The 23,863-nt window shown below is 40.2% G+C and overlaps 2 protein-coding genes across 4 annotated transcripts in view; one reads left to right on the top strand and one right to left on the bottom strand.

Annotated features, from left to right (window-relative positions):
• The window catches only part of LOC127376133 (DNA repair protein XRCC4-like), a 25,792-nt gene extending 5,649 nt beyond the window's left edge, over window positions 1-20,143 (bottom strand). The window contains exons 1-6 of one of the 3 annotated variants that reach the window (XM_051422742.1): window positions 20,021-20,143; window positions 14,465-14,606; window positions 13,155-13,357; window positions 2,481-2,647; window positions 1,692-1,856; window positions 779-879 (exon numbers count right to left, since the gene is read on the bottom strand). In XM_051422742.1, the coding sequence (XP_051278702.1) occupies window positions 779-879; window positions 1,692-1,856; window positions 2,481-2,647; window positions 13,155-13,357; window positions 14,465-14,603 (775 nt within the window). In that variant the 5' untranslated portion in view covers window positions 14,604-14,606; window positions 20,021-20,143. Of the gene's footprint in view, window positions 1-778; window positions 880-1,691; window positions 1,857-2,480; window positions 2,648-13,154; window positions 13,358-14,464; window positions 14,607-18,991; window positions 19,086-19,267; window positions 19,407-20,020 lie in introns of those variants that run through there. The other 2 variants (XM_051422741.1, XM_051422740.1) reach the window with 2 other exon arrangements.
• Window positions 19,429-23,863, top strand: tmem167a (transmembrane protein 167A). Its single transcript, XM_051422743.1, has 4 exons — window positions 19,429-19,526; window positions 21,233-21,342; window positions 22,944-22,978; window positions 23,087-23,863. The coding sequence occupies exons 1-4, from the start codon at window positions 19,524-19,526 to the stop codon at window positions 23,155-23,157; spliced, it is 219 nt and encodes a 72-aa protein (XP_051278703.1). The 5' UTR covers window positions 19,429-19,523; the 3' UTR covers window positions 23,158-23,863.

Here is a 23,863-nt window from a genome sequence, read left to right as displayed (position 1 = left end):
TTAGACTGTCAGGTTTACTGGACAGTAAAATCAGTTCAAGGAAAGCTAAAACACAAGAGTTTCACATACGGGTCTGCATCAACACTGAGTCACATCGTGACCTATGACATCACGAGTACCGGGAATGGGTGAAAACTTTGCCATGTTCAATACTTGCACTCCCCACAACATGTTGCATGTGCAAGTAAGTGGAATATTGGAGCACAATGTGTGTGAGTGATGGTGTGTAACAGTAAATCTCTAAAGGTGACCTATGAGAAAGTTCTAAATGAGTTATATCAAGAGAGACTCAAACCTTTAAATTACTTTCTGAAACCCTCACATCCTACAGTGCTCAGTGTTTAGCTTATTTGGCCCCATATTCTACCACATCTGGTAGCTTTGTGTTCATGCTTTAATATGCAGAGCTAAAATCTTAAAATGATACTTGATGAGGCTTACACTGTGTTCAAACGTGTGTTAACTCGCAAACACATTCTAATATGTTGTGAACGAGTGGCCTGCCTTACCCCTTGAGAAAAGCCTTCATTATTTCATTCTAAGAAATTAGAGGACAAGGAAATGTTTCAGTCTGGTTATTATTATCATTGATATTGCCGTTGCAACATATTCTGATGCAGGCGAAGATGAAAACACTTACTCATTTATAAAACCCAATTATTTATTCAGAGTTGGCAGACATTGGTTTATTTCATGGGTTTGGTGGTACTTTCCCCTCTCATAAGTAAAACAAAACAAAACAAATTGCACTCCTAACCCTACACACACACAGACACACCTGTGATGAGGATAGTTTGCTCCTGTGATGGATGGATGCTCTGAACTGTTTCATCTCTTCTGTCCTGGCTGTCATCTTCACCATGAGTTGTGTCATTGTCACTAAAGGAAAGATTGAGAGGTTTTTTTTTAATGCAAAAAAAAAAAAAACAGTGTGTGTGTGTGTGTGTGTGTGTGTGTGGTGTGTAAGGGAGAGGATGGAAAAACAAAGAAGAAAAGAGTTTGCACATGGATATGCTTTAGAAAATACAGCATCTCATTTTACTATGCTGGCAAAAACCTCTGGGTAATCATCATTCAATACTTTATATTATTGACCACAAGGGATGGTGGCAAAGCCAGACACATAAGCAACAATTATGAGTAAAATCTTCCATCCATACACTGTGCCCTGCAATGATGGAAGATATAACACAGGCGAGTAAAAAAAAACAAATTAGCCACCGTCTGTGTTCTGCAGAAGCCAAAGGTGTGGCAAACACAGACGCGGGTTTGACAGCACTGTGCTGACCTGCTTGGAAACATACAAGTGTGCAACCAAAGCGACGACCTAAATATGTTGATTTACTCTTAATAAAAAAATTACACTATAAAGCATTTCTCATCAAATTTTACAGAAGTAGTACCTCTACAAGAAAACAACACATTTCATGGTTCCAGCTTCTTAAATGTGGGAGTAATGATCATATGGGTTGAAATGTAAATGTGTGAATATTTGACATAAATTCTCTAATAGATGAATCAGTGTCTGTACTTCAAGGCAACACCTGGTTGCATTTATCAGACCCAGAAGATTATGTAATGACCACATATGTTTATAAACAGGTAAACCCTGTGAATAAAAAATGAAAGTATGTAAAACATAAAATGGTTGTATTAGAACTTAGAGTTAAAGGAAGCCACGCCATGCTGACCCTCGTCTCCCGTCCTCGTCTCTCTGCTGGTCATCGATCTGTTGGAGCTGGCGAAGAACATCGTTTAGGCCTCTGATCTTGGCCTTCTTCTCGTTCAGCACCATGACAAAACGCGAGTACAGCTCCCTCTCCAGAATCTCCTTATCCCGAACCTGCTGCTCCAGCCTGGGGAGAAAAACACACAGGCACCAATGTATGCGCACAAACACGCATGCTCGCAAAGGGACTCCTACTGGTACATGGACACGCATGCAGACACAGGCAGACAAATACTTGTTTTAAAAGCTGAAAATACTTGTTTTAATTGCTTTCTGACAGTTTGCTAATAAGAATGATGCTGAAGCCTCCACCCTGCACAAACATGCCGTCTGTCTAGGGAAGAAGAAGCAGATTAACAATTAAAAAATGCTATTTGGGAAGAAGCACCAGGGATATATAAAATGAAGGACATAGAAGGGAATCATTAGTTAGTTCTGAGAAATTACAAGCCCAGCCTGCAACACTGGGTGGAACCCGCAATACTCTCAACTGGGTGATCAGTGATGATGTCATACTGGGTGATTGCTGTGCATATAAACAGCTGGCAGCGTGACTTAAGAAGCAAAGAGAGCTTGCATGCAAACAAGACAATCAACAAATAAATAACAGCCCTAAACATCTTAAGAAAATTAGGATCTGTGGTATTTTCTGTTTGAACTTGACATTTGCTCTCCAGCACATATTCTTTCATAAACACACATTATGATCCATTGGCACAAAACACATGGCTGCTTTCCTCCTCATCCTCACTCTCTGAGTATTCTCTGGTGCTCCTGTTTCAGTTGGCGGTTCTCATCCAGCAGCTTGCAGTTGTCTGACTCCAGATCAGTAGTGTGCTTTAGGGACTGGCCAATCATCTCCCGGTTAAGCTCTAGAGGGTCTGGAGCTGGCTGGAGCTCCACAGAACCCAAGTGCACCTGAAGAAAGGAGGGAAAGACGAGTAGAAAAAAGGAGAAGGAAAAAGAGAGAGATCAAATAAGACTGGACTATTACGTTTCAAAATTGCATGAATATTAGCTCATATTGAAGGCAATAACGTATTCTCTGCAGGTTCATTATTCATGAACATTCTGCAAGCTCAGCAATGTGGGAAGACCTCAGAACTCAACCGTTTATCATCTGCATTGACAGGTGACAGTTAAGATAGTTCATGAAACACGGTCAGCATAACCTCTGGGTTGCCTCCCTTTGAGTAAGCCCGACTGGGAGGAGACAACAGGACAGATTTAAGACTACGTCTCCAAGATGCCCCTGGAGTACCTGGGGATCCTCTAGGAGAGGGTGGAGGAAGTTATCTAGCTAAAAAGTACATCTAGCACCACATGAGTAAGGAGCAAGAAACCTAAAGCAATGGATTTAAGGCAATAACATGATGCCCTCATCTAAATCAGCTTCCGTGAAAAATGACTTTGCACCTTAACGTCATCCCAAGAAGCTCAGCAATATAGAGGTGCAACAAACCATTACATCACATTTTCTTTGAAGCAGGAGACTTTTTAAGCTGATGAGGTGTTTTCTTCTGTCTAGGAGAAATACAGGATGAATTCATTGGTCACCAGTAAACTATGCAAGTGAGCACACAGTTTCCTCTCTGTTGCATCTTGCCGGTGACTATTTGGAATCACAGACAGGCTTCAGATCTAATAAAACATTCCTCATTTGGTTTGCATTTTGGCACTAAGTCACAGAGTAGGGCTGAGGCACTGCAGCGGGCAACAGACAGAAATGGAAATTTGCTTTTTCAACATTTAGTTTATGTGTTAAATTTTCTAAATTCCACCACAGCCGTCCACTTTTAAATAGGCAGACTAGGTCCGAATCTACAGCTAAAAGTTATAATTAAACACAGAACATCTTCACCGTTCGACCTGGAGTTAGTGTCTGCCAATCAAAGCTGCCACGCTAAGCATATTTTCAAATATCTGCACGATCTTTGTTTGCCTGTTGCCTTGGTGATTCTCCCATGCACACACACAGAAGTACTGCTTGTGATGCACTGGGAAACCAGAAGGTGATGAGGTGCTAAATCTTCACTGGGCTGCGTCGGGGTCGCAGACCCACTGTAATAAAGCCGCCATCTTCAAAAGCTCTCATAAAATACTTGTCATTTTTGTAAACACAGACAGATGCTGTCCTGGCAGGTCACACAGCTGTTTTCCCCTTCACTGGTGAACCTGAACATGTTTCAGTGAGTGGACATTCGCTGCACATCGCTCCCACAGCTACACAACCTTAGCCTACTTGTCCTCAATCTGTTCTTTGGTTCTCGTTCTCCCAATGTTATATTTCTTCCCCTCTCCTCCCTCTCACTTTGCTAAACTCTTCAGCAATAATTTGTGCATTAAACTAAGAGCAATATTAACTCTATTACTATTTATGTTCTGCCATATCCTTTGTAACAGCAGCAAAAAACAGCAGCTAAAATCACAATTACTAATAACTTTGGTGATCCCCTGAATTTAGCATCAGATCAATTGTTTCACTGATCCAGTGAAATTGTGCAAGATCTACTAGATAGACTGACAAAAATCCAGGCATTTGTACAGACATATACATGGTTGCAAGACCATGTATTCTAATGACTTTGGTTAGCCACTGACTTTTTAATTTTAGCACCACCATAAGGTCAGAAGTTTAAGATTAAGATTACAACTCTGAAGTCATCAATAATCCTAATATTTATTCATTTTATCTGATAAATATTACTACTTTTTGTTAATCAACTGACCCCTGGCCTCCCGTCATTTTTGGCCCCCAGTCAAAGCAAGTTCCGTGCTTTAGACTCTTTTTAGTTTTTAGTCTTTTCTTGTCTTCTTTTAGGGTCTTGAACGCCACCAACATGATGACATCACCCCCCTCTGCAATATGCAAAATGCATGCCATGAGCACAGGGGCTCGCTCATGAGCGTCCTCAAAGTGCTTTTTGAGCGCAGGATAAGAAAACCAATCCAAAAATTGTGTTCAAAAACCCTGCTTGGTGAATTTATAGACTGACTGACTGACCCCTAAAAGATAATGACTCCATTATCCAGTATCATACAATAAAAATAATATAGATTAAGAGATAATTCTGTAAAAATCTCTTTGCATAGTGACACGCTTATTCAGTACCTGCCTATAGTGCCCAGTCTGATCATAACAAGGAAATCACTGATTTAACAAAAGTCCACTTAATAGGACCGGGATACAGAGGAGACCACCCAGGATCTAAAGAGGATGAGGTTCCCAGGAACTCATAAAAAATCTAGAGCAACATTTGGATGTCACAATGATCCAATGCAGGCTCCTCTCAGGGATTTAAAGGGAATTTGTGTGACACTGAGCTTCACGAGTCTCAACAAGCTGACATAGTCGTAATTCAGTGTTCAGTGAGCAAGTTGGTTCACCATTAATAAGAAACTGCGAGAGTAGTGTTTGAATAAGCTCAGTAAGAATGACTTATGTTTGACCTCATGATTGTGAATTTGAATAGAGTGCAAGTCATGTCCATTTCAAAGATGTAACAACTTGCACACTGCAGTAGGCTACACATCATTATCTATATGCACACATGCAGAGCTGCACAATTAGCAATGGGTGACAACAGTGAAAACCTTTCTCAAACCTCACTTCCATCTTCTCCTCAGACCCCTCTCCTACCTCTTGCTACCTGTGCCTAAATCTCCTCCAGAGTAAAGTCATTTGGCAGTAAATCAGCCACGTGAGAAAGGATAATGTGAAGGCTTTGGACTCTGACATGCTGTGTACACTAATATTTCCACACTTCAAAGAATGTTGTAATGTCCTACATTTACTGTACAAGTCTCACTCCATTATAATGACTGGGATTTTGTCAAACTTTGTCATCAAAGTTTTACCCACTGACACCATTTAAGACCATAAATCTTCCTGACCAGCATGTTAACATGGCATTGCCAGTTTAAGACACCAGATACAGAGATCTAAACTGCTGGAAGCACAACCCTTATTTACTGGATTAACATTGGAAATAACACTCAGCTGCTGTTTATTTCTTCTTTAAATACCAAAGGTTGTGTGTTTCACTGTCTTTACTTTCAGGGCTTCTGAGAAGACGTACTGTTGTAAACACATGAATTCCAGATCACCAAAGGTTTACCTTTAGCTTACTGTGCAGCATAGACACCGGAAGGATGCGCTAAACAAGATATAAATCTGAAAATGTAAGCAAGTGGCATGCTCATTTCTTTTAACATATCAGTGATAGATAGCAATGAGTGTTTTTTTTTATGTTTTAAGTTCCTTGTTGAAAGACAGAAAGGGGCTAAAAAGCTCCCTTTATTTTCTTGAGCTTTTGCTTCTCTCCTGAGACAGAGATAAAGTTAAAGGTCAGCCTGCATGCTGCTGCCAGCCTCTGCCAAGGTGTGGGAGGTCAGACTGTTTGTCTGTGATCCACGACCCACTGCCACATTTTTCTACTGTGTTACTTGACTAAAACAACAATAAAAAAAGTAATTGTTGATAGCTGTTGTTTCAGCCTCTAAGAGCCTTTGACATATGCCTTTTATATGACAGGGAGGGCTAATTTATGACAATTAAAAGATAAATGCAGCCAACATTACAGGGTAAGACTGAACAAAGAGGAAAACCTTGAAAAATCAACTTCGGAAGGAAACATATATGAACTGTATACAACCTCATCAAAAGAGACAAATCAAACGGATTTAGCCAAATATGTGAATGTAAAATTTTAGTTTCAGGAGAAGTTTGTCCGACACTACAACATGGCCCAATGTGTGTGTGGTCTAATTGTTTGTTTGTGTGTGTGTCTCCAGACAGCTAGCCAGACCATAAGGTCGAACCCATGGAGAAGGGGGGACGTAGGTGAGGAGGACAAAGCCAAAAGAACACAATCCCAGTGAAAATGATACCATACCACACACTGTGGGCACAGAGGACACAAAGCTTTCCTTATCACACAGTCCAACACATTGCGGGAGACCAAACCCACCATTTATTCCCAAAGAGCACAAGACAATAACCCCCATTAATAAATAAGCACTACTCAATATTATAATAAGTTGGCATCACTGACATTTTAAGATTAAATATCTCTGGTATATTCATCAATCTCATTAGCTAACAAACCTAATATTTTTACATATATTATTAATATTTTATTTCATTTGAGATATATAGTGAATATGTCCATGATCCAATCCCCCTTTTCTGTTCTTTTTCTATTTCGAAATCATTATTGTGTCCAAGGGAACAGGGAAGTGAGTGGGTGAGCACTGTGTACATGGTGACAAAGAGACAGTGTTCAAGGGTGGGCAAGTGTGCTCAGTATGGGAAGTGTGGGCACTGAGCAGAGATCTGCTTGTCCCATCAGCTCTCTTGTCCGCCGTGCAGAGGCGTAAGGCCAGATAAAGAGCAGGAAGTGAGAGGCGACAGCAGCAGGTTCTTCCCCGATAACATAAATGTTCCCATAAACACAATCTAGGCAAGAAGAGGCACAGAACCAACTTGAAAGCAGATAGGGGGGGGGTATAAACTGAATTTCACTGAGCAGTAGTTCTCAAGTCAACCTGGGGTCTTCAGGGTCCCCAAAAAAATGGGAAATGTTTTAAATTCACCATTATTTAATTGACTGGCTGTTATCCCAGTGAGAGAATGTATACAAATGACTATTCTGTTCATAGATTTCACATTCTTCAGTGTTAATCTGCCAATGTACAGTAAAGACAGTTATTGAATAACTACATCTTATCAAACACAAAAAAGGTTGAGAACCACTGGTCTAGACTACTGGGCTCAGAGATGTTTGTAGCAAGGCAGAAATACATTATTAAGGTTCGCTCACATTAATATTGCAAACATCAACCAGATAGGCAGACTACAAATCAGTGAAAAGCTACTGCGAGGTGGAACTTGCCGATGGGGACAGCAGGAGAGATGCGTCGGTGGGTCAGACTCTTCAATGCGGTCAGGACACAAATCTGGCGGCCATTTGTTCTACAATTTCCCAGACATGAAAAGCCAAACGTGTAACCAATTTGTTCTAATTTTTGCTTTTGATGTTTGGAGGATTGCGGATTTTATGTAATTTTTTTTCCAAAAACCACAATAAAAGCATTTTGGTCACTTCATGGGATTGGAAAATTGTAAAGGGTTTCGTCTGTGTTTCTGTTTTGGCCAATCGAAGCATGACCACTGTTAAAATTAACGAATGTCGTTAAAAAGATCAGATGCCAGCAGATGGTGCTCCTTGACATTAGCTTACAGATGATGTAAGCAGATGATGACAGTGAAAAATCACAATGGGGAGGCTCTATGAGTCAATGATTCCATAGTAGCCCTGAAAGGATCAGTCAAATTACCTAAATGTCAGGATTTGCTGCTTTACTCAGTTTATATTTAATTGGAAATTATTTGTTGTTTTCACTGTTAGTCAGAACAAATAATTTGAAGACATTAGCTCTAAACCTACATGCCAGTGTCACAGCTTCTTCAATACAGAAATGAGTAGCTTCACAATTAATTGAGAATCAAAGGCTGAATATATGTACACTACTTCTGTTTTGTACAACCAGATGAAGGGACTTCTCATCCTGTCATTTATCTCCAGTTTGTAGCTTTTCTAGTTTTTTTCCAACATATTATTACGGCAAATTATATGCACAGTGAACTAGACATCTTCATTTAAAACAGTGGAGAGGTATGCTATTAGATACATTGCTTGATGATGTTTGGTATAGGACACAAAAATAAAGAGAGGAAACATGAAAATCTGCCACCAAGCATGGTGGGAAAAATGTAAAAAGAAAGGGAAAAGGAAGCAAAACAGGTCCTCAACAAATGATAAAAGTTTCAAAAAAAGTTGCTCGGAAAGACATAGGTCACCTATTAATGTATTGTCATAATTGTACCTGCAATCTCTTTGTTTCTAGCTCATTATATCAATTCCTTTCTTATTTGGTAGATTGTATTTATTTTACAGTGTCACTTACTCACTCGCTGATACCTAATAGTGTAGAGTGCAGCTGTCAATAACGCTTGGTAATGATGGACAAACAGAGTAGCCGACATTTAGAGGATCTGCCAGCGTTGTTTTTCGTCTGCTGTATAGGAGCATTAAGCATGTAGTGTTACCTGTGACAATGATGGAAAGAGAGACTGGTAGTAAAGAGCAATCCCTTCTCCCTGCAGCATTTATGCTCTCCATGCAGATTAAGGACAAAATCCATAACTAAAGCACTGGGAGGGTTTACAGTAAAAGATATGCAGTCGTGCATGTGATTAATAATGTGCATTTTTATGTAAAAATACCTAAAAATGTATTCTATTCCTTTAATTAAGAAGAACTGTGACCCCCAAACTGTGAATCTGGTGAATCATTCCAACCCTAGTGCAAACACACTCACAAGCACATGTTTTATAATTTCACACTGCCGAATAAGAAAACATGGACTACCCTAGTAAAAATTTGTGGCGGGCGTCAAGGATTCCCCAGTGAACTAAAACACAAGTTTTATTTAACAAACATAAAACATGGGACAATCAGTGTCACATTCATCCACTCCAGAATCATGTGGCTTCAAGTACCACAACTATCAAGAATTAGAGTCCCAGTCTCCACGGATCGAAGATGGTCTGAAGCAATAACTGAGCCGTAAGTGCTACTCGGAGGCAGAGCGATCATTAATTAAAAAACAGGAAGCCTCTGGATAATTGATACAACATTTGTGTGGCCCTTGTGCAGCTTGTCACAGCACCACATAATGCAATAATGTTTCACAAAACTTTGTATTAAGCAAAAGGAGAGGCAACAAAGGTAATAACTGAGTGGTGTTAAATTAAGTAAACCACACTAAAGTACCATAGAACAACTGCGTAATCAACTCATATCATTGAATTTACACTATTTAAAAAATATATAGTTCAAAATTGTTTGTGTCATATTTGAGAGCCAAATCAAGGTAGTCCTAAACAGACGTACATGATCTGTTAATTCCACTGAAATGCTCCAATGTCCTTAATATGCAAGACCATACGCATCTGTATTGGCAAGTGTCGTTACTAGAATATTTATTTTTCCACCAATGACAGATTGGTACTTAAATACACATTAAGGAGGAGATAGTGTCTGACTTAGCCATGTAAAACACCTGCTTAATAGTAGTTTAACAACAAACACCCAAATTACCGCCATCATTACAACTTCTGGGGTCATATTCATAAAATATTGTCAGGTTAAGTTCACCACCTGTTTTGTCTCTAACCTCCTTTCTTCTATTCCCAAAGGAAACTCGCCTCATTTTTGGTCATTTCTGCACCCTAAAATTATCTGCCTGGGAAAATATGTTCCACTTTTTAACCTCTGACATGTTAAAAAAAATAAAAGGCAAATGAGGGAGAGCAAGGAAAAAAAGAAGAAAAGAAGCAGGTGTTAGACAAAAGTGGTAGTTTGCACTTAATGCAAATAGCCCCCCAGGATTCTTAGATTTGTGTCTACCACACACATACTGCACACAGCGATGATTACTGTGAGCAACAATGCGAGCATGGATTACATTTTTAAAAAGCACACTTGGGGCTGGACAGATTCGGGCCACTGTCAGTCACTTTGTGTGGTCTTGTTGCTCTTTTTGGCATCAACTTTTCTCTGTACAAAAAAACAACACCACCTACACAAACAAAAGAGAGTGCATTTGCATCATGTCAAAAGCAGTGAAATTGTTTAATTTGGGAATACCGTTCATTAGATTAATTTATCTATTATTAAATTTAAGTTGTAGAATTTAGTATGTAATAAATGGAATATAATATTAATGTTTTCATTAGTGTACAATCACCTGAAAATAAAAGTAGTTGTGTTTTCGTTACCTTAGAATGAGCCGTTTTTATCTACAGAGGGAGCAGGTTCGCTGGCGTGTTTCTACATTTCTATATTTCACGGCCTCCATAGTTTCTCCTTCATGCTTGGTTGACTCAAGGGGTTTCAGTAGGTTGCAATCTGCAATCTCACTGCTAGATGCCGCTAAATCCCACACACTGGTCCTTTAACAGTTCAACTTAGACTGGGAAACATTTGGGAAATCTTGTGTACCTGTATCTGTATGTGTCTCTGAGTCTGAAAGAAAGTTTTTTACAATTCTTGATATCATCATTTCATTTATTATCTCCACCAAGGAGGTTGTGTTTTTGGTGCTGTTTGTGGTTTTTTCTGTCCCTCAGCAGGCTTACAGAAAAACTACTGGCACGATTTTCATGAAATCTGGTGGAAAGGTTCAGTATGGGCCTTTAAATAACACATTAGATTTTGGAGTGGATCCAAATAACAGGGCGGATATATTAATTATTTTTCTTTCCTATGGCAAAATGAACTGAATTTGTTGCGTACCTGTGCCATGACTAAATATACAACAAAACAGCCAACTCAAACATCACTGTAGAAACAAATACAGCAGAAATGATGCAGAAATCAAGTAAATAGCAGATGCAGAAATAAGCAAGGATTTGATCTGGAATTTTCAGACCTGCCTGAACCCAGAGTAATTACAACGAATGGTGTGCAGGTTTGCATATCATAGAAGATTGGATAACTGGCTTTGGTGGAGGTCTGCACTCTCTGAGTCACATACAGTGGAAATAACCATTTTGTCAAGTATGGCACCCAAAGGCTGACAGCCTTCTAAAACCAACAGTATGTTGACACATGTCTGGACACGGACACATACACACATAGGCACACTTGTATACACGGCCCACACTCATAGAGACAAAGAAAGCCAGAGGGAGTTGGAGACAGAAAAGAAAAGGGCTCTAATCAACTGTTGTTTAACATTGTTAGATGGGGACGGCCTTGTCCATAAATCAGTGTTTTATGGTCTCTACAGTGTTCCTAACCCCCTGGCCTTCTCCCTCTGGTCTCCTCTACCTGCACAGCAGTCCCAGGACCCCGAGTGACCTGTTCCCTGGAGGCAAGAGCATCCTCTCCCTGTTGGAAGAATAACACCGAAATCCACAGAAAGAACCACGACCTGTACTCCATCAAACCTGCCACTCACCGTGAACTACGTCAATCGCCTTACATGTCTCTGTCCAAACATTTCCAGCTTTTGTCAAGAGATGCGCTTTTTTGTGTGGAGCTGACTGTTTACATTAACTCAAACTAGCTCCACCTTATCATTTAACAAACCCTTTTCTCTAAACGTTTATGAGCTAAGGCAATTAGACAACTAGCTTATACTGTTGCTATTGGATGACTGGTAACAAACTGAAATGATTCCTATCTGTGCCTTTTTCCACAGGGACCTGAAGGCAAACAAGCCTTTCTAATGCTGCTATAATGTAGGGAGTCTATAAACCTTATCTTTTTAACAGCCCCCTGTAAAATATAAGACTTCCTTTCTATTTTGTTGTATGCCGTTAGATGCATTTCTCCTCAGGGAACAGTGACATGAGGGAAGTGTACGATGTTGTGGAATTCAAGGGTGAACTACTGATAGATCTTCAGATCTACTTTCTAAAGCACTTGAGGTTCAAAGAGTTTCAAAGAGACATACCTCTTTTAGATGGTTCATTGCTAGCGTTGGGTGATTGGACGAATACATCGACTATCAGTCCATCGGTAGTTGTTTTTATTTTTGGTAAGTTAAAGGTCGTTGCATTTTTGTTAGCTTGAATGAACCTGTTTTATTTACAGACAGAGCAGTTTGTTGAACCGCCGTGTTTCTACAGTAGCCCAGAAGGAACAAACCAAACATAGGGCCTTTTGCATTGCATTTTTTTATTTGTAGCCACCATTGTTTCTCCTACATGCTTGGAGGGCAAGTGGTACTCAGTTAGTTGCAATCTGCAACTTCAACCCCTAGATTTTATTACTACATTTATGATGTGTTTCTGACCAATGATGCAAAGCACCCAACACCAGCAAATGAGCCAGCTACAGAGCCAGTTTTAGAGGTGCTGTTCTAGTCCAACCATGTGCCATATGTCGGCAAAAGTAAGCAGGTAAGCAGTTTAAAACTGCACGTCCATGTCCTGCTTCATCCAAGGTATTTTAGAGACCATGGAATACAACCCAGAAAGGCTTATTAAAAAATAATTTCACCAGTTTGCCGGTTTATCAGACAACCATCACAAGGTAGCCAGCAGAAGTATGGAATTCACATTACAAAGTGATCTACCAGAAATGTGCTCTTGCTTTGACAACATGCCAGAGGCCACTGCACTGCTAGGAGTCGACCAAAGCTCTACTTTTTTCCCCAGACAGCCCTGCATTTTTGTATTGGCCGCATTGAAATAAATGAGGATGCTGATTTTTTTTTTATGCAGCTGCTGTCTCTCTGTAAAGCTGCTGCTTGAGCATCTGTTTAAAGTTTATTATAAATGTAAAAGTTTTGTTGCCTAGACCATACTGGTAACGGTAACAACAAAAATCTACCCAAAGTTTTTGCTCACCGAGATGTCATTACATATCTTCTGATACGAGAGACGACCGTGATCTGGAGTGAAGTGGAAAGAATACACCTCTTTGTCGCCTCCTGTCCTTCCTCCCCCTTGTCCTCCTTCACATCCTGTTAGTGCTTGAAGAAGATCCTCAACATATCTTTCTGTTGTGACTCCCATATCATTGGCTTCTCTTGTCACCTCATCTTCTGAAACTGGACACACAAAAGGCATTTTTATCATTTTTGCAGCATTTTAAAGTTGTGCAGTTGAGAGAAACGGGACCCGGGACAAAGAGGTGATAGCAGACTGAAAAGCAAAACTAAAAACATTAATTATGTAGAGCAATGCATGGACGCATGTGAAAGCGGATTTAAAAGGAAGCATGCAGAGAAACCATGGGGAATGTCATCAGCTGTTGCACAGCTGTTCACACGGGGTTGAGGGTCCCAATTAACACATCAAACACAGAAACACTGACGACCCAGAAGCCTGCGCATAGCTGTCACAACCCCATCTCTGCCTGTCAACTCTGCAGATGGACAGCAATAGAGAACGAGGGAGCAGTTATGTTCCAGGTGTCCTTCCAGAGAAATTGTACTCACGTGTATATGTAACCACACACACACACACACACACACACACACACACACACACACACACACACAGAACACTGACATGCACATACAAAGACAAGCCTTGTAGAGTTTAATCTACTTTATACACCTGTAAGCTGCAGTACAGGGGTGAAGAGGGATGATAAAACAAGGTCATTGCTGTCCCTCCGGTTAAAGGACCAACAGTTCAAATATTGTGAGGTGGTTCAGCCAGGTGCCTACTTAGTTTGGACAGTCTGATTAATGTGACAACCCAGTCTAGTCAACGGTCAAAAGATGTAAGTATTTATAGTACATACAGGGCAAAAGTTGTAGCTAAAATCATGACAAACGTGGCATGAGGCTGTTGTGTTGCACATAGACTGTATAGATGCATTATCCATGACGTCAACCATATGTTTCTGAAGAACCAGTGTGAAAATCAAAGTATGGTGACTCCAGCCGTCGCCATCCTGGCAATGCCTGATTTCACTAACTTCAGGCTAATACAAAAACGGGCAGACGTGGAGCGTGAGTAAAGTTGAGGCAAGCTGAATGAAGCCTGGTTGCTGAGATCTGCCACCTCTGATGGCACCCTCCTGTCACTCAAAGTGGCTGCGTCCTTATTTATGCAAAACTTTAAGCCTTAATATAATTAAATAGGTAAGTTATATAAAAAAAATAATGTGGGTGGTCCTCGACTCCTGATGCGTTGATGTACTTTACCTTCTCCGATCCATGCTGAGTTGCCATCGGTGAGAGCTAATGTGAACCCAGCACCCAGGTCTACAGCCCAGTCCACTCGCAGGAAGTAGGGGGTGTCTGGATCAGTAGTTACAGTGATCTGTCGGACTGTACCAGTCATGACCTGCACAAAATCAAACATGGGAATTAAGAAACTCTTAAGAATCTCTTAACAAGGCGCCATTGTGATTCATTTTTCCAGCAATAAGCCCATTGCATTGTGCTCAGGATATTTTGTAGGTCTACAGTTATTATTTGGTCCTAGGACCTCCTTCGGAGACAGCCCTCCAGTCAGTCCATTTTGACGTTATACAGTTGTGTTACTCTTTTAGTTGCATCAATGCATCTCATTGTTTTACTACTTAGATTTAGTAATAAATGTCCCTGCGTGTGTCTTTAATGGGGGTCTCTCTGAGTCAGAGGAACCACATGGAGTTTAACAGGTTTTGGCAGGTTTTTGTGCGAGAGTGTGGGCTCTCTGACCACCAGCAAGGTAATTACATGCTGTTAAAGATAAATGGGAGAATATTACTGAAAAGGCCCAGTTGTTGTTGTCAGATTTTATTCAGTGGGTACATTTGTCTGAAGACCTACAGCACACATATTTGTTAAAGTGATTCTGAATATCCTAACCTCACTCAGCCATCTGAGCCAACTCTCAGCCAACTACATCTTTGCACAACAAGATTTAAGCCTGGAAACATCTACTCGAGAATGAATTTTAACTCACAAAGCTTTGTGACAACCATTAAAACTGTTACACTGTAAATAAAAAGAAATATGACATATCCAGAAGAGCCATAATGTTTGAAAAAAAGAAGCTAAGACCAATGATACTGCAAAGGAAGGAGATAACAATTATCTATTGCTACAACCTAGTAGGCTAATTCATCCATGGCCATGCCAAACCACAATGAACAAAACCTGTGGGATCCATGCCCTTTGAAGTACTGTATACTCTGAAACTAAATCATAATTTGCTACTGTTCAATGAGCGTACTGAGCAAGCTTGTTTAGTAATGTCACCTTGGCCTCAGGCTAAATGTCTTGGCTAAATGACTCACAGCTGCAAACTCCTGCCAGAGACAGCCTATGTTCAACAGATCTGTTACAAAAGATCTTGATCTAGGGCTTACCAATATGATCCATGAGATTGTTCCTTAAATGTCATTTTGATTTACTGGTTCCACATATGTTTTTCTTCTCAATGAGCTTGACTCTTTTTGAAACTTTTACTTGATTACGGATATCCAAGCCAGAACATATGATTAGTGCTTCCACGTGAAGTGAGAGGTGAGTTGGATATCTTCCCTGCTTAACTACAGGGCAAAGTGTGTTGAGATGGAGGGAAAAGGACAACTAAATTGGCAGTTAGCCAAGCTGGACATGTTTGAAAAAATGAAAATGAGCGCCTTCGGACACTGCTATAAGTTAGGACGTGACAGCGCGTTTTTTTTGACATTCTGCCTGTGTCCCCACCATATACGCTGACAGAGCAGGTGGTCAAGGTTATTCAAAGTAAGACATACAGCAGAGATCTGACACAGACACACACATATGCCCTCTCCACACACTCACGCAAACACACACACACACCATAAAGAAACTCGCAACAGATTAAAGTTGACCCTTTGTGCTTCAAAAAGGGGTGTGGCTCGACGAAGGGGCTGAACAAGATGAGGGAGCTGAAGGGTTCAACTTTAACCTCATAAAGTGAGCCCAGCTACTCATTAGTTACTGTAACATCTGTTGTGCAGGGACGATGACCCTGTGGTAATGACAGAAGGACACTCCAATTAAATAAACAGTGCTGTCTTTCAGGAATGGAGAGCCGCGCAAAGCCTTCAAAGTCGGTCGCAAAGTCTTCCTGTTCAGTTACTTGATCGACAGAAACAATCACTAGAACGCTTAAATCATCAGCTTAAACTCCCCTACAGCTTTGACACACTGCCTTTATCCTCTTTTCTTACTCCCTCTGTAATTTTTTGCTCAACCTTTTCATTGTCATTTCTTCAGCATTGCCACATATGAAAACTGCACGACATAACTGCGGGAAGGAAGTGCTAAGCAAATGAGTCACAAAGAGAGCCTCTAATTATGCATTTTGTGTCTTAAATGAGTTCATACAGAGTAGAAGAAGAAGTAGAAGGCAGTTAACTGTCTCTTTAATGGGCCCTGACAATTAGGCCAGTCCTCTCACTGTCCTTTCACTGTCCTTTCACTGGACTTTCCCCTCATGCTCTCCCCAATACAATAGTTTATTGTATTGTATTAAAGATGATAAGGAGAACTCTTTGGCTTGTCCACTGTCATCATGATCAGTCAAGGAGTAAAGCAGCAGACTGCGTCGTAGCATTTTATCCATTATTCTTTCCAGGTACTTAAACCACTTGACAAATAGGATGCAAACATACAACATGCTAAAGTAAATGATGGCCTGTAGGCTAAAATATATTTCTAAGAATCTATCCAAACTGGAATATACCATCCTCATGTAGGGCAGAGTTAATGAAGTGTCACCGTAACCTGACTGATGGGTGCATCAACATAAAGACCAGGTTTGAAAAAACACTAAAATTTAACCATGGACACTTTTAGTACTGCCTGCAGATGAGACTATGATGTAGTAGTAATGGGTCAGGGTCATGCTCCGTCTTGTGCTGTATGACAAGATGTGCCTTCTCCTACATGCAGAGACAATCCTTTTTTTTCCAGAACTCCTTATAGGTTTAAAGATGTCTTAGCCAACCAAAGCATTTGAGATTGGTGACAACAAGTGTCAGACCTATATCTAACATCACTGGCAATGTGTCTTTTTAGTGGATAATGTGGTCAAAACAGCATACCCTACTAAGTGAGTGAACACACACCTCTGACATAATCTGGAATAATAACTGTAACCGCAAACCAACCTAATGGAGTCCTTGTTCACAGAAATATATGGTAGTGTAGTGCAATAAGTCACTAAAATTAAATTACATCTAAATTCAAGTGAAATCACACAAGGAATGCAGTAAATATTACTTCAGTCAATAACACATTTTAGAACAGAAACCGTACCACTGTTTGCAAAGAAAAAGTAGTGTGCAATCTACTCGAACAAACAGGAGTGAGCCACAGCCGAACAGCAACCACGCCAACTAAAGCTCTGCATTCAAATCATTGAAGAGATGACTAATTTCAAGAGGCCAATCCTTTTAAACAAACATACATTGCTAGCCTGCAATGCTCGTCCTCCTGACCTCAGCTCTTCCGTATAATGTTGTAACAACATGCTAACCCTGGATTCTGCAGCACAATAACAGGTTATTTTCACATCTCCAATATTCACATAGGAATAACTTACAGTTGAGGAAACCTAAGCCATGCTCAGACACAAATGCAAGGCAATTCTCAGCGCAGATTATGGTTGTGTAAAAGTATAGAGACCCTGGCACAACCTGTGACAGCACAACACTGGTGGTGTAATTAGCCTCACTTTCATTTGCATCTGCTCTCTCAGTTTGCAGGAGTCACGTTTTCCTTTGAGGGTCAAAACTGCATAGAGTGACCATTTTCCCTCCAGTATTACTATAAACTCATACAAACATCTACCACTGCTTTAAGAAAGTTTTACTCTTGCCATCGACTTATAAATGTCATACAAAAAAGGTTGACCTGGTATCATCTCTCATACAAACAGAACAAGATTTCACATACTGAGACTATTTGCAGTAATCGGGCATGCATGTACTGTGCTGTAGCCTAAATTGGTCAGTGCACTGTAAACTATAAAACCTAATCACATTAAGAGGAATATGAGACTGTTTAAAGCGTACACTTGCTCATCTTTTGCTCTTAAGACACTCCATTCGAAGACTTAGTCGCTTTTTACACCCAGTTTCCATCCGCACTCTTGTAATAAAGTATGCAAAACATGATTTATGTGTGGTTTACAATCTGACAGATTTCGTTTTACATGAAGAGCTCTCTAGGAGTGTCTGAGAATGAAGGGTCGAGGGGGATTTATGAAACATGCTTTAAATGTAATCAAGATGCTGTCGTGGCTGGTTGGAGGGAGGGGACTTCATTGTGAAAACACTGAAAGAAAAGTGAACCACAAAAATTTCAGTCCTACGTCACCAAGAGAGAACAAGATCTATTAGGCTATCGACCTATCAACAACAGTCACATTTGTCAGTAAGATTAACACCAAGGATTGTTTTTATAATTGCTTAATTGCAACGTCTACAACATTTAAATGAATTAAAATTCCAAGTAACCAGTCCCCAAGGTGATGTTGAAATTTCTGTCTGACCCACTTTAAAAAATCCAAAAGAATTTCACAATTTTGAGAAAAAAGATAATTCAAGCAAATCCTGTAATAAGCTGTAATCACCAAATATGTGTACATATTTCTATCTATTCATTTTCTGAGTGTTTGAGCACTCCCTTTGCTAAGGATACAGATATTCACTGCCCCCCTTTTTTCCCCACAATACCTCAGATTTTATTAATATTCATACCCACCTTCTGGGTTCTGCAAGTGCTGTCTATGTGTGTAATCATGTGTCTAACTAGGTAACGTTTAGCTTACTACTAATATTGCCTTCCCCAGTGGAAATAAAGCTATGGTAGTAATATCAGTGCACATGATACTCCTTTAACGGCAAGGCGCCGAGTCTTAGACGTGCTGCAGTGGTTCCGCCCTGCTTGAATATTACAGTGGTAACAGGCGGACAAAAAAACCCCCACTATAATGTATAATGTCTGTGTGGATGTTCACATTTTCCTCCAAAGACTTACGGTAATGCGCTAACTACTGCGATGTCCACACGAAGCAATTTTTGAATGAAACTGTGATCGATGCTGCTCTCTCTCTCTCTCTCTCTCTCTGTTGACAGTTTTGACAGAAGTTTCAACCTTCAACTCTCGCGCTTTCAGCCAATCAGCGCACGAGTTTTGCGGCGCACTGCGTGAAAATACGTAACGACGTCTTTGATTTAGGTTACGTAAGTTCCAGGGAGCAGGAAGTGTGATGTGGCTTTGACTCACAACAAAAATGGTAAGCTTGTTTTTATTTAGCAAGTGCTTCTGCTCGTCTACGGCGTGTGTTAAGCATTATACTACAACACATATTCTACATCTAATATGTGTCGGCAATACGCTGTGACAGCACCAGTTGCTAGTGTTTAGCAGGACGTATAGCAAAAAGCTAAACCACCTAGTTAGCATTGGCTAGCTAAAATAGGCTAAGAGTTTAGCCAATCTAGCTATCGCAGTATGTTTCTGTCCTTAAATAACATTATATTATTTATTGATATCATCGTGTGAGTTACGGGCATGTATCCACGCGAGTCGTTTTGGTACCAAAAGGTTGAAGTTCTTCCTGATTAATGAGGACGATGAACGCGAGCACCGCAATGTTTTCAAGTGCCACGTCGTTGCACCGCAGTTCAGGGAGTGTGTGTGTGTGTGTGTGTGTGTGTGTGTGTGTGTGTGTGTGTGTGTGTGTGTGTGTGTGTGTGTGTGTGATAGTAGTAGACAGTAAGTACGTACCTTAATTATTCCACGAAGACCTTATTGAGCTGAAATCTTAAGGACGAGCGGACAGTTTATTAGCTTTGTTTTCATTTTGATAAAAACATGTAGCAGCAAGAAACCCATGCAATAAACACGAAGAAGAACTCTAATGTCCACCTATTTATTGCACCAACCCTGGTGATTGGCTCATTTCTGCCCGGCACCTGCTACCATGCTCCTATTGGCATCAAGAAATACAGCCAGGGAAAGATAGATAATGGCCACAGGCAGAAATCATCATACACCATCACTATGTACAAAATGTCTAGTTTTCTAGTTAAGGGTGTGTATGAGATCCTCCCAGAATAATATTACATGAACATGTTGAAAATTAGTTAGGATAAAAGCATCAGCTAAATCCACGTAATGTAATATAATGTAGGCCTGATTAACTACTAATTAAGTAACTATTAACTTTTATTTAGGTGTCCTGAACCATTCTGTGGTCCTCAGTCCATATGGGCTTACAAGACACTTAAGCAACATCAGCCAGGCCGCATAACGAATCGTAATATACAGTTCAGAAGAAAATTCATCAGATTCAAAGTCCATGACCAAAATGTCTAATTATGTCTTAATTGCCAATGCATTTTGTATATTTCTTAATAAACAAAAATCTCCTTAAAGATTTAAGGAAGAACATTTCACCTTCAGACAACTAAAACAAATCAGAGTTCTTCACAAAAGCAGTTGATTAAAACTCTGAGCATCCACGGCTTTTTCTGTGAGATGTCCAGGATTTCTGGCCAACTGAGCTACACTCCAGTGGAAATTTGCAGTTTAAACCAATTTTCTAACTTTACATAACATGTCTGTTAAACAACAGGCGTACTAATTTATACCCAAACATAGAAGGGCTAACTTTGCCAATGTACTTGGTGAACTATCATTTCATTATCTTCCTAATTTTCCCTTGTTTATTCTAGTACACAGTCAATGTAAAACATGCTGTCTGTCCCCCCGTCTGGCACTGAGTCCTTGACAGTCTTTGACTATCTACACAGCCACCCCACTTCTTTGTCACACCACCAGAAACAGCTGGTTCAACAACATTCCTCGCTACAAGTAGCATGTAATCAGTGTTAACTACAGTGAATTCAGTGGTTCTAATTTGTATGATGTATTGCTGGTAAGCTGCCCTATTCTATCACGTGTGTACTAAATATACAATTCTCCTTCATCTTGCAGTCGGCCATTTTCAACTTCCAGTCACTGCTAACCGTGATTCTCCTCCTGATCTGTACCTGTGCCTACCTCAGAGCGCTGGCTCCCAGCCTGCTAGACAAGAACAAGACTGGGTATGATCAGATACTATTGAAGATACCTGACAGTGAAGCTGCTATTGAAGTATTTCCAGTGATAAATTGACTGCTCAGATACCTGTCTTTGTCTCGTTGAATGGGACACAATGTTATACCAGACTCAATACATTCATCACCAACAACATGCTGTGTTGCTTCCATCAGTACTTCAACACACATGAACCAAAGCTTGTTCTCTTCTTAATTTATTTACCTTATTATTAGTATTTGTTCATATAATGTATGTCAAGTGTATTATCGTGATACTGTAAATTCTAAATGAGGAAGGTCAGAGTTTATCATTATGTTTTACATGCAGTTTAATCATTTTCAGTATAGAAGGATTGGTGGTTGGGGTTTGTCCTGGCATACATAGAAGCAGTTAAAATTAAAAATGGCCCCAAACAAAGTACTAAGTCTAAGCTGCAGGACATCCTAATTTAATCCGATAATTTTGGTCATGCTAAGGCAATGATAACTTGTATTTGTATTTCATATAATTGCCACACACTCTGTTCCATTCTACAAGGTCCTGTCATCATCAACATTTCTCATTTTAACAGTTGATTATTAGTAGTTTACGAGAGCAGTTTATGTGTATACAACACCTACAATTTTAAATGATCCATCTTTCTGTGACTCACTGAAGCTGCTGAGGACACTTGCTTATTATTTTAACTAATAAGACGCTCCCATTGAGGCGAGTAAAATAGCAGAAGGCCTACATTTTCATCATTATAATTCTTGGATACAGACTCCATGATTCACTTCTAATAAGTCTGGCACAGCCCAGGAACAGCCGCACACATTCACTTGCTCACACACACACACACACACACACACACACACACACACACAACACACACACACACACACACCATTGGAGCAGGGAGGGACATCTTCTTCAGACAAACTCATGAGACTGAGAGTGACAGATGGGAAAATTTAATGGTTTTCACTCTTGATTGAGTCGTTGTCAGAGGCGTGAGCCATTCTTTGTGTTGAGTTGGTGCCACACATTATGCAAATAATTACTGTGTGGTAGGAATAGGCCTAGAATCCGAGAGAAATACCATCTCCTGGCAAATTCTAAGAACGTGTAAAAAAAGGTGTACATACACCAAAAAATGTAGAACATGGATCTTTTAAGCCTGCGCTATTCTAAGTCAATAAAAGAGTGTGCTCTACAGATACACTTGCAGACACGCACATACACACACCCTGACACAGGCCGACAGACACATCAGAAAAGTGAAGGCCTGGAATGCCACATTCGCCTCAGCTGTCACAAGAGATAATAAGACTTGTCTGCTGTCCCCCTCTTTTCCACTGCACACACTCCTTACATGGAAATGGACATCTGATGGCCCGGGAAAGCCGATCACAGTTCTCATGTAAAGTTGTTACAGAGGTCTGACAAGCAGTAACTGTATCTACTACTTTGACATATCAAACACACCACCCAGCCTCTTTTCTTAGCTTTTAATATCACAGCATTTTATTGTAGTAAAAGAACGGTTAACTTTTAAAAACCAGTACAATAAATGGATCCAAAAACTGTTCCTGCTTGTAATTTATTTTGTTATTTTATCTTTTAGGCTTCTAGGAATTTTCTGGAAGTGTGCCAGAATAGGTAAGTGTAAGATTTTTACATTAAGTTGTTTTTTTTTTTTTTTGCATTATCAATTAATTGTTGCTAAAACAGGGCGGCCTTCAACTTTACATTATTTATTTTATCCAGGTGAGCGGAAGAGTCCCTGGGTGGCTTGCTGCTGTATCATCATGGCTTTTAGTATACTGTTTGTACAGTAGCAGTTCAAAGAAAACCACAAATGGAAACATTGGGGGGGAAACGGACTGCAAGGCATGGACAGTATGATCCTAGAAGCACAACAGGACCTCCAGTGGTTGTCACTTAGATAATGTAAAAACAGAGACCCGTCACCACTCATCGTAGCCACGGAGAGAGAAAATGGGTCTGTGTAGGGGGGAGGGGTGGGAGCTGATAGCCCCAGAGTGTGTCTAGATCCCTCCACGGACTTCCAGGTCTGTCCTTGTGTTTGCTCATGTGGGATGTTTACTACGGATGTATGTGTGTGGGGGGCCAATGCTTTCTGCTATCTGCCATCTATAGTTAAAAGGAAATAGTTCACATTCTGGCATCATCTGTGGGATCAACTGATATATTGTCTGTCCAAACATTTCAAACAGACTTTCTTCTCCCTTTGTTTGTCACAATTTCATTGACCTGTTTGAAATTCTCCACAAAAAGGGCCTTGATAAATGTCATAACTGTGATGCGCCTTACACAGAGGCTTACATTTGTGAAGAGTTATATTAAGGTGTGGCTTTGACTAATCTAAGCACCTTCTCTGTAACCTGTGCCCTGTTTGTTGTATCTAGAAATGGTGATCAGATTCCACAGCAAAAAAAAAAAAGATAGTATAGCCTCAAAAAGCCACTGATGTTTTTAAAGTCAGTCAGTTTGCCGCTATTTATTAAAGAACCTTTTTGGAAA

Source organism: Dicentrarchus labrax, unplaced genomic scaffold, assembly GCF_905237075.1.
Source record: "Dicentrarchus labrax unplaced genomic scaffold, dlabrax2021, whole genome shotgun sequence".
Lineage (NCBI taxonomy): Eukaryota > Metazoa > Chordata > Actinopteri > Moronidae > Dicentrarchus > Dicentrarchus labrax.
This window is presented reverse-complemented; position numbering and strand designations above follow the sequence as displayed.